The sequence below is a fragment of the Polypterus senegalus genome, chromosome 11 (assembly GCF_016835505.1).
Source record: "Polypterus senegalus isolate Bchr_013 chromosome 11, ASM1683550v1, whole genome shotgun sequence".
NCBI classification, from domain to species: Eukaryota; Metazoa; Chordata; class Cladistia; order Polypteriformes; family Polypteridae; genus Polypterus; species Polypterus senegalus.
In genome coordinates this window covers 140,654,009-140,666,074 of record NC_053164.1, presented here as the reverse complement: position 1 = coordinate 140,666,074, position 12,066 = coordinate 140,654,009, and the positions used below count along the sequence as shown (strand labels likewise).

The following is a 12,066-nucleotide window of genomic DNA, read 5'->3' as shown; positions in this document are numbered from 1 at the left end:
CTTGCGACCCTGTTGACTATTTGCAACAAAATGTTTGATGGTTCTGTGATCACACACCAATATCTTAGCAATTCCAAAAGTGCTGCATCCCTCTGAAAGACTTTTTACAATTTTTGACTTTTCAGAGTCAGTTAAATCTCTTTTTGGCCCATTTTGCCTGAGGAAAACTAGCTGCCTAATAATTCTGCACACCTTGATATAGGGTGTTGATCTCCTTAGGCCACACCCTCCCTCATTACACAAATACACATCACCTGACGTGCTTAAATCCAATAAGCATTCAAGTTAATACAGCTTGGAGTTGGAATATACGCATTAAAAATGATGATATGGTCAAAATACTCACTTGCCTAATAATTGTGCACACAGTGTGTGTATATATATACATATATATATATATGAATGTATATATATACATATATATAGATATATATATATATACATATATATATATATATATATATATATATAGTGTGTTAAAGAAGTTATGAAAAAGAAAAGGGAACATTTTAAAAATAACGTAACATGATTGTCAATATACAGTAATTGTTTTGTGAGTGTTATGAGTGTTGCTGTCATCAAGGATTTGATTATCATTATTTCTTTCAATCAGGTTCGTATTTGTAGGATGTGTTGTGTTCAAGTTACATTCCATGTTTGTCAATCATTGTAAAGAGAACAGGTTTCATTCATCGATTCGTTTCTTACTGCATCAATAAACAGCTCGTCTTCTTCTTTATCTGAGACGTGACACACTGCAAGCATGGTTTTTTTTACACTGTCTTCCTTTAGCGGGACATTGACTTTTTCCACCGTGTGCTTTGTTTCCGCAGTAGCTGTACTTATGAATATGCTTGTATATATCACACGCTTCATATTTTTTTGCTGCCTTCTCCATTGTGTAATTCGGTTTTTGTTCAGCACTCTTTGGAACTGTTGCTTTTTGTCTGTGCACTGCGTCATTTCATGTGAGCCGCTCGGTGTACATGCATCGAAGGTTCACAGCTATGCTGGTGCCATCTCGTGCGATGTCCACGGCTGTATTTAATGTTAGCTAAGACCCGGCACTTAAAAGTTTCTCTCGCAGTTTCGCTGAGTTTGTGCCAAACACCACCCTGACCATCTCATCTTCCTCTGCATAAGCACAGTCCTTCACCCGTGAATATTTAGCGGCAGTGTTTCTATTGGATTGCCACTGATGGGCGGCCTTATATGGGCAGGCACTAAATTACGTGGGAGGCGTAACTCCGCCTCCCACAGGCAGAAGTCTATTATAGTATATGGACGAAAAACATAGGTTCCAGTAATGACCATTACGCGTAGAATTTCGAAATGAAACCTGCCCAATTTTTGTAAGTAAGCTGTAAGGAATGAGCCTGCCAAATTTCAGCCTTCTACCTACACGGGAAGTTGGAGAATTAGTGATGAGTCAGTCAGTCAGTGAGTGAGTGAGTCAGTGAGGGCTTTGCCTTTTATTAGTATAGATTGATGCTTTTAACCTCTAACTTCATCACTGATTTTATCTGAATGATTTATTTATTAGAAGCAGCACTGCATTACCAGGCTCATCCTTGGTTCATGATTATTGAAGGTCCCTTTGGTATTCCAAAGTACACCAAAACTGGCCTTGTGTAAGTTAGTTCACAATTAATATTATCAATGATTTGTTTTTCAGAATATGGTGAATTTCCATTTATCATTTGCATAACTGTTCAAGTAAACCAGTTTCCAGTACTTACCTTTGCAGTGTCAGTGTCTCGAATTCCAAGCACATAAGGGTTATTTTGCTCAATTAGTTTAGGTCTGGCTCCAGCACATATGCATAATTGCCCATACACATATTCTTTGCCATTTTCTGCAGTAACTCTCTAAATTATAAATAAAAAAATATAAGTAAACATAGGGCATTTTACACTTGCTGCCACCACATAGAAAGAAGACAGTTAAACTAAAACAACTGAAGGATGCACAATAATGGAATGCCTATTTATTGTTGAGCATACAAGCACCATATATAATGTATGAAATACTGATGGGACCAAGTTTCACCTTACCTTTATAAAATGTTGACACATATATAGATGCAGAAATAATCATACATAAATCCAATTAAGGGAATGTATTAAAACATTTCCTTAAGGAGATTTTCCTCCAGTAAAAAGTGACCAATTGTTATGAAAACTCCTTTGCCAAATACAGTATGACCAGGAATGATCTGCCCCAAAACCTTCCTTGAAAGAAAATCTATTCTTAGCACCTATGAATATCCTGACAGGCCAGCTAAACATTTAATCCAAACTGAAACACGTATTACAGTGACCTCAACAACTACTGGAATAGCAAAATTAAAATTGTTAGCTTTGCTGTATCAATATGTAATCTGGAATCAAGATTAACAAGTTAAAATGAGACAACATTCTAGATTAACTTTTACTTTCAATATTTCTGCACTTGTACTTGTTAATGTTTCATTGGAGCCATGTAGCCACATCGCCACGTCAAAATCAACCATAAAAAACTGTTTAAAGCTGCCATCTGTGTTTATTACTCACAAGGTGAGGTTAGGGTTAGTCATGTGACAAGCAAGTACTGGATGGATCCAGACACAGGGATTAGACCATGGCAACTGGAGCTGGCTCTTGGGAAGTAGGAAGTACTGCACCTTCTTTGCCGTGGAGGGGGGCACTATACAATTTGTATTACCTCTGGTGGACAAGTGGGTGGCTTCCATATGACTTTAAGCTGCAGAGTCGAAAATGTTGACTGTTTTTTGAATCTATACACTAAATAACATTTCAGATTATTCACCCTTTTTAAAGGCATTGAATCAGGTCCCTGAAAGGGTATCATTTTCTGATGTAGTACTACTGGGAGACTTTAATATTTATGCAGGAAATGACTTCAATGCTAGTCAAGGATTGCCACTAGTTAACACCTTGTTTAAACAAAAAGTTTTTCATGTTAGTGCACTTGCTACCACAGTACCTTGTGCCAAGGGTCAATGATCAACTTTATAACTCTCTCATCTGATTTAAGGTTGTATATTTTGGATGCTTAGGCTAAAAAACGGCTATTACCTTTCATCTGATTGTTAGCTGGCATAAACACATATGGGACCAGCTGGATAGGTCTACAATATCCAAGTATGATGAGAGGGTATAGTAAGAATTATTATCACGTGTCTCATTTTGGAATGAGTTCAGCTTTCACCTCCCAAGGAGCTGATCCAGCATCTCTGGAGTGGTCAAGGACATTGCATTTAAACAGACTGTGTCCAGTGGAGCTTACGCTAAAGAACTGTTGGCATGTGCCATAACAGAAACCCTAGGGCTGGTTTGTGGACACCAGTGATGAGGGAAGACATCAAGTTAAAAAAGAGCTCTTCCATGTAATATTAGCAGAATGGCATTTACATTTATTTGAGATATACCACTAGCTCAAAAAGGTGCCAGTGGCCGAAGCAAAGGCCCATGTGTGGGTGGTTTCTGGTGAGGCCATGGAGTATAACGTTCGGATGGCCTCAAAGAAGCTGTGGCAAATAACTTTTTAAAAGGATTGGTGAAACTTTATATGGCTGTTCTTGGCAAGAGTTGGGGAAACGGTCTCAACTTGGAGATATCATCAATTGAAAGAAACACTTTTAGGAACTCTTAAATCAAGCATAATTATGTTTCCTTGAAAAAAGACATTGTTAAAAACATTTGTTGACCTTGGGTTCCTTATTGTGGCTGAGGTCACTGGGGTGGTTAAATAGCTCCATTGTGGCAAGGCCGCAGCTGTGGATGAAATCCAACCAGAAATGGTGAAAGCATAGAATATTGTGGGGATGTTTTGGCTGACATGTCTCTTCAGTTTTTTACGAAAACATAGGACAATGTCCTTAGGACTGGCAGCCTGAGGTGATGGTCCTAATGTTTAAAAATCGAAGCAACAGAATGTGTTCACATTACTAAAGAATCACACTTTCCAGTCTCCCTAGGAAGGCTGATGCTGGGGTATGTGAATGAAGACTCCACTTGATTTCTGAACCTTACATTCAAGGAGGTGAAATGCAAAAACTGTTTTGGGTGTGGAATGTGGACCAACTCTGTCTTTACACAATTATTACAGGCATTAATGAAGTTTACCAATCTTGTCTACATATGCTTTGAGGACTTACTTGTAGATTTTCCTGGTTTTGCTACATGCCTTACCCTCCTAGAATTTGTGGGGTCCAAATTTTGTTTGCATACTTGCCATTAAGTTGAGCACTTTCAAAGTAAGCATGTGTCTGTCAGTGATGCATCCTGTCTTGTTTCCTATACATGACTTTCACAGACAGAATATGAAAGTAAGAAAAGGTTTGAAGTGTTATCAAAATTTGGAAAAATTGCTGTACTAAATGGACTAAGAGACCTTAGACTTCTTTTCCTTGAAGCAAAGTACAGATACGCTACACTACCCTATTGTAATAAAGGCTAGCAACGATGCATCTCACACAAATGTCTTGATGGTTTAAAATTCAATATGTACAGAAATATGGTGATAGTACTCACTGGTGGGATGAAGTCAGCACAGATGTATGTGTGTGTAGAAAGAGACAGTGACACAGAGAAAATTAGGAGGGGACAGGATGTGGCTTTGTGAAACAAAAAGAAATAGGAAAATGCCTATCCTACCTCAAAGAGAGGACAAGAACAAGTAAAGCTGCAGATCCAGATACATATTTAAAATCTGGCAGTTAGATAAAAATTCTTTTGTTCTGTTTATTATTCTTAAGTGTCTCTAAACTCTCTTCTCAAGAAAAGTAAACGCCTGTAAATTTTTTAAATGATCTGACCAAACTTGTTTTTTTTTTTTTTGTTTTGTTTACTTCATTGTCTTTAATATGCATATTACATTTATTTGTAGCTGAACACACATATATGTGGTATATACATACAAATAAAATGTGTCCTACTAAGGGCACATTTATGGATTTGTTTTGCTTAATTAATTCATTACTGGCCTTGCATGAATCACACTGTATTCCTAATTAAATTTGATTTAACTCACAGGCATCTCCCAGCAGCTGTGAAATTTCATCATAAAATACTATTAACCCTTTATTTGAAATACTGGAAGTAATTTTCTCATGTTTACAATATTTAACAAAGGCCATTATTAACAGCAAAAGCTGCTTTGCTTTTAATAAGCAAATGAGTCACTATTACTTCAATGCACTTCACTTAATGCAGTAAGCTTCCCACTCTAATGTGCTTAATGCAGTATGTGAGGGAAAAAATCTGACACAACGTTGACATCTGATAATTTTGCAAGGTCAAAATGAACACTAGGTGCAAAGGTAGTTTTGCTAGGCAACAACATGCTCCATTCAAGAAAAAAAAAATCTGTCTTATCATGATAGCTTCTTTCACATTTTCCAGGAACAGCTACCCAATTGCTCTTCAAAACAGACTGTCTTTCACTTTATTCCCACTTTTCCTTAACACTTACTCCTCACACTGACTAATATTGCAAATATATTTACTCATTAACAAATAAGAAACATACCTATAAAAAGTCAATCTAAGTGTTCTGTAATGGTTTAGTGATTTGTTCTCCTATTGCCTATTTTGAGGCGAGTATGTTTGGAGGAAGGATTATAAAATGAGCTATATTTGTCCATAGCCGAAAGAAAATCTTAACCTAGTAAAAGGCAGAACATTTTACTCTATTGAGTTTAAAGCTATTTATCTGAGTCTTATTAGTACTCATAACTACAAATTTAATGTACATATTTTTACAAAAAAAAAATGGAAATTTGTAATAGTCATTGACAGAAGACATAAATCTCTTACTCAATAAAAGGAAAATAAAATCAAGTAGTGCATGAATTCTCATGTCTACAGTTAATTAAAAACTGAAAAGATTATACCAACAGTTACACTGTTAGAAAATGTGTTTAATGCAAATGATGACATTTTGGTATAATGGATGATTATATTTCAAACCCGTCATTGTGCGTAAGCCTTTATAATCTGAAACCAAATTTTAAAGAAAATAAAAATCTATTTGAATACTGAATTTTGGGTTGCTCTGAATTTTTCAAAACATATTTTTTAAACCTTTGTACAGAGTAAAGGCAAGTTTCATGGAAACGTACATGTACAAAATTAAATAATGTCTATACTTATTCTCATTTAAAACTGACAGCTTGTCCTGCATTTTTAACTATTCAAAATTTTAATGAGACTAAAGCTAGGCGATATCATATAAAAATAAGTAAAACCCTGTTTTTGCAGACTACATCAAATGCATACTATAATTTCCAAATACAAGCTGTGCGCTTGAAGTGTGGTAAAACTAAGCATTATTTTAAAGATTGTTTTTGGGCTTAATGACATTTATTGGTACGCTTTCTTTTGCCTAGAGGCAAAATGTTGTGCACACCTACTTTCCTTATGGAAATATCAAACAGGGAATGAATATACACAGTTAGGTCCATAAATATTTGGACAGAGACAACTTTTTTCTAATTTTAGTTCTGTACATTACCACAATGAATTTTAAATGAAACAACTCAGATGCAGTTTGAAGTGCAGACTTTCAGCTTTAATTCAGTGGGGTGAACAAAAAGATTTCATAAAAATGTGAGGCAACTAAAGCATTTTTTAACACAATCCCTTCATTTCAGGGGCTCAAAAGTAATTGGACAATTGACTCAAAGGCTGTTTCATGGGCAAGTGTGGGCAAGTCCATCGTTATTTCATTCAATCAATAAAGCAGATAAAAGGTCTGGAGTTGATTTGAGGTGTGGTGCTTGCATGTGGAAGATTTTGCTGTGAACAGACAACATGCGGTCAAAGGAGCTCTCCATGCAGGTGAAAGAAGCCATCCTTAAGCTGCGAAAAAAGAAAAAACCCATCCGAGAAATTGCTACAATATTACGAGTGGCAAAATCTACAGTTTGGTACATCCTGAGAAAGAAAGCAAGCACTGGTGAACTCAGCAACGCAAAAAGACCTGGACATCCACGGAAGACAACAGTGGTGGATGATCGTAGAATCATTTCCATGATGAAGAGAAACCCCTTCACAACAGCCAACCAAGTGAACAATACTCTCCAGCGGGTAGGCGTTTTGATATCCAAGTCTACCATAAAGAAAAGACTGCATGAAAGTAAATACAGAGGGTGCACTGCAAGGTGCAAGCCACTCATAAGCCTCAAGAATAGAAAGGCTAGATTGGACTTTGCTAAAGAACATCTAAAAAAGCCAGCACAGTTCTGGAAAAACATTCTTTGGACAGATGAAACCAAGATCAACCTCTACCAGAATGATGGCAAGAAAAAGTATGGAGAAGGCGTGGAACAGCTCATTATCCAAAGCATACCACATCATCTGTAAAACACGGTGGAGGCAGTGTGATGGCTTGGTGTGCATGGCTGCCAGTGGCACTGGGACACTAGTGTTCATTGATGATGTGACAGGACAGAAGTAGCCGAATGAATTCTGTGGTGTTCAGAGACATACTATCTGCTCAAATCCAGCTAAATGCAGTCAAATTGATTGGGTGGCGTTTCATGATACAGATGGTCAATGACATACAGCCAAAGCAATCCAGGAGTTTATTAAGGCAAAGAAGTGGAAAATTCTTGAATGGCCAAGTCAGTCACCTGATCTTAATCCAATTAAATTTCACTTGTTCAAGACTAAACTTTGGACAGAAAGGCCCACAAACAAACAGCAACTGAAAGCCGCTGCAGTAAAAGCCTGGCAGAGCATTAAAAAGGAGGAAACCCAGCATCTGGTGATGTCCATGAGTTCAAGACTTCAGGCTGTCATTGCCAGCAAAGGGTTTTCAACCAAGTATTAGACATGAACATTTTATTTCCAGTTATTTAATTTGTCCAATTACTTTTGAGCCCCTGAAATAAAGGGATTGTGTTTAAAAAATACTTTAGTTGCCTCACATTTTTATGCAATCTTTTTGTTCAACCCACTGAATTAAACCTGAAAGTCTGCACTTCAACTGCATCTGAGTTGTTTCATTTAAAATTAATTGTGGTAATGTACAGAACCAAAATTAGAAAAAAGTTGTCTATGTCCAAATATTTATGGACCTAACTGTAACATATAAAGACTTAATATCTTAGTTCAAATTGACCAGTATGATATTGTATAATTAAAAACAAAACAAGAATGTTGATGATTACATTCACTTATCTGGAAATTGCAAGATGATATGAGGGCTACAAAGCAATGTACTATTTTTTAAATGATGAATATTAGAATATCCATTAGTTTGTCCAATGTCTAGATTCTCCTTTTTGTGATTAAAGTTTCTGGGAAAAAACACCTATCCCGGCATCAATGAGCAAAATGCCCTGTGTGAAGGATGGCTGGCCATTTATCCCGGCCAATACACCCAAGCCGCCAGGTGGAGCCCTCCTTGCAGCATGGAGGTCCCCAGAAGACCAGCAGGACATCATGGACAATGGAGTTTTTATGCAAAGCCCTGCTGGATGCCGTGGGGGCCACAGGAGGGAGCTGCAAGGAAGACCGAGGGCTTCTTCATGCCCTGTGACCCGGAGGTTTGTCATAGGAAGAGCGACGGACTTCCGGGTTGAAGAAAAGAACTTTTACCTGACCCGGAGGTGATTGAGAGTCACATGGACTGGGGATTGAGAACACTTCCGGGTCAGGGATTATAAAAGGACTGTGGGAGCTCCCAGACGGCGAGCTGAGCTGGGTGGAAGGGTGGCAACGCGTCTGGGAGCTGGAGGATTGTGTATTATTGATTTATTGTGTATTATTGGTTATTTAATGAGTATTGTGGAGGAGATTCTGCTTTGTGCACTGTGGCGACAAAATAAAGTCAACTTGAGGACTTTTACCTGGTGTCTGGAGTCGTGGACAGGGGTTCAAGGGAGCGAGTGCGCCCCCTATCATTCACACCTGTCACTCCTTCAAAAAGACGTTTGTCGCAGCTTGAGTATGTACAGTAATAACCTTTTAGAGTCTATTCATGTGATGGGATCATTTGAATTTTTCCAGCCAAGATATTTAAATATTATGAAATTTGTTTTTTGTTTAATACTTTGTAGTATACTAATTGTACGTAGTATTTCCTAAATAAAAAATGAGATAATACTATTCCAGAACATATATATTACTTTATGTAGTAAAAAACTTGTCAAAAAACAGTACTAATTAGAAGAGAAGTCATGACATCTTGTGATATACTAGTCACTAGGAGGCATGTTTAATGTATACTGTATGTGTTTGTTGAATACAGTATGCAGTATGATTTAGACAACTGCTAAAATTCCATGCATCTTAATATTTCACTAACAATTAGTCTGAGTGCTAATATAGATTTATACATTCATATAAACATTACAACTGATGCAAAGTAATGAGACTGAAGTTTGATCTGACAACATTTTACCTAGAATAAAAAAGTGGGTTTGATCATTTCCACCGATGTTCTTAACGCTGTTCAAATAAATTAAAGATGGACATTTTCATGTGTTTTCTTATTTCTTAACAACTAAAAGGTAGATTTATTTCTAAGCGTAAATAAACAAAAAAGAAATTATCAGGTGGTACAAAGCAAACTTTGACAGACAATTACTCTGAATGTCAAGAAGGCCGATTCTTTCAGTCAAAACAGTCCCACTGTTCAAGGCACTTGGACAACAGAAATTTAAATAAACACTTCTTTAACTGAAGATATAATAACTTCCAAATATAAAAAGGAGTAGTACTGGAAGGAGTTTCTTACATGTTGAGCTGTGTTTAGTTCTGTTACGGTGGACTCGATGACTAGAATGTTGGGGTAGCTTTCTCGTAAGGCACTTGCTGATTGCTCTTCAATGTCAAATTCTTCCAGAGTTTTTGAGACCTTCAAACAAAATATTCACATACAGAACTGCATGAAAATGAAAGGCAATATTTATACAAATTTAGTATGCATATTCCTTTAATCACTTCTGATTTAAGAAGAATCTGATAACTACAAATGAACAAATACAACTCCAAATGACAGGAAGCGATAAAAATGGATCCCTGCAATTATAGACCAATAATGCTTTCAGGTTATGAAAAATACATACAGAAACAAATTTCTTAAAACAGGTTTCTGAAGTCGCAGACAAAAATAATAAAAAAATAACAAACCTGTAAAATGCATTTGATATTTTGTAATGAAGATTCATTTTGAAGCTGGAAGCCAATCGTAGCAGTGCTATCTTACAAGTTAGATTTCTGACTGTTTATACAAATGAAGAAAAAAAACAAAAGACAGGCAAAAGCTACACATGAGGTGAGATAATCTTTGATATACCTCAGAGATACCCTTGCTAATTTATATTAATGATAACAATTCTGACGAGAAAAATTTACAGATCATTCCAAAATTGGACAGATAGTATATACTAACATGTCAGTAAAAGCAATTCAGAAGCACTGAAGGAAATAAAGCTTAATATAGACAAGCACAAAGTTCATGGAGATTTGAGGGTCATCAAAAATGATGGCTAATACTGATCTACAAACCAAATTCTGAAAAGATTTACATCACATCAATATTTTCATATTTTCATCCTCCAGGCAACATGCATGAAACAATGTAAAATAAAATGTTATGCTACTGTATGCTGAAAACACTGTTGTGTCTATAACATGTCATTGAGACCAGGTCTGAAATACTATACGCAGATCTGGCCACTGAAAAAGGACAAAGCAAGAATTAAACATGGTACACAGAAGCTCACTCAGGTGTGTTCTCACTTTCTCAGAATAAAAGGCATGACCAAGTTATACAAACAGTATCACTATATGTTATACTGCTTGGTTGCCACTGATCTTTTTATTAGCACCTAAGGATATTGGGGAAAGATTGGGTGCTAGAATATTACAATATTTTCAGTAAAATTTGAAAAGCACCAGTTTGTAAAGCTCATCTTTATTTAGCTGCTATGAATTATATCTGAAGTTGCTTGTAAATTACCTTGTATGGAAAATATGTTGTATGAAATGAAGTTTCACTGATTATCTGCTATAGGGAAATTAGAATAGCGGAATCTATTGAGGGGCATTGAGAAAGCATCCGACTTTAAAATTTCAAAGCAAATGAAATATGTATTTTAATATGATAGTGTGAGCTCCAATCCTCTGAGAAAGATGGGGTACAAATAGACGCATACCCTAACATACATGGCAAAAGCCTTTCCTAAAATGTCACATATTTTCTGCCTAAAAATGCAAAGATTCCTTTAATATCTTTTTTGTCTTGATATACACCTTTGTGAGATATATATATATATATATATATATATATATATATATATATATATATATATATATATATATATATATAAAATTTAGCACTCACATAACTGCCTGTGTCATAACTTGCTTTTAATTTACAAAATAAGAAGCTTAGATAGTTAATCACTATGCAGAATACAAAGTTAATTCAAGCAAAACTGAATACTGAAATTCTTTATTCACAGAACATCCATCCATCCATTACCCAACCTGCTATATCCTAACTACAGGGTCACAGGGGTCTGCTGAAGCTAATCACAGCCAACATAGGGCGCAAGGCAGGAAACAAACCCTGGGCAGGGCGCCAGCCCACCGCAGGACACACATACACACACTACGGACAATTTAGGATCGTCAATGCACCTAACCTGCATGTCTTTGGACTGTGGGAGCACCCGGAAGAAACCCACACAGACACGGGGAAAACACGCAAACTCCACGCAGAGAGAATCCAGGAAGTGAACCCAGGTCTCCTTACTGTGAGGCAGCAGCGCTACCACTGCGACACCGTTCCACAGAACATTTAAATCATTATATTTCTATCATTTTATCCATCTACCCATTTTCTAACCTGCTTATCCAGTTTTGGGTCACAAGGAGTCTGTGCTGCTGTTAGAATCATTACTAGTGCTAAGAAAAACTGAAATTATACGGTTATGCATAAGTCATTACACTGACTAATACATTTAAGGCCAAACTGAAAATCTACCTTCTAATATCAAAATAAATCAGAAACTGTTTAGTGAAAAGGGTGGTGGGATCATACAAAAAC

At 36.5% G+C, this 12,066-nt stretch overlaps 1 protein-coding gene across 1 annotated transcript in view; it reads right to left on the bottom strand.

The window, feature by feature from the left end:
* Positions 1-12,066, bottom strand: part of pyroxd1 (pyridine nucleotide-disulphide oxidoreductase domain 1) — a 62,755-nt gene that overhangs the window by 33,722 nt on the left and 16,967 nt on the right. Inside the window, exons 3-4 of the mRNA XM_039769695.1 lie at positions 9,748-9,867; positions 1,740-1,868 (exon numbers count right to left, since the gene is read on the bottom strand). Of these exons, the coding sequence (XP_039625629.1) occupies positions 1,740-1,868; positions 9,748-9,867 (249 nt within the window). The remainder of the gene's footprint in view (positions 1-1,739; positions 1,869-9,747; positions 9,868-12,066) is intronic.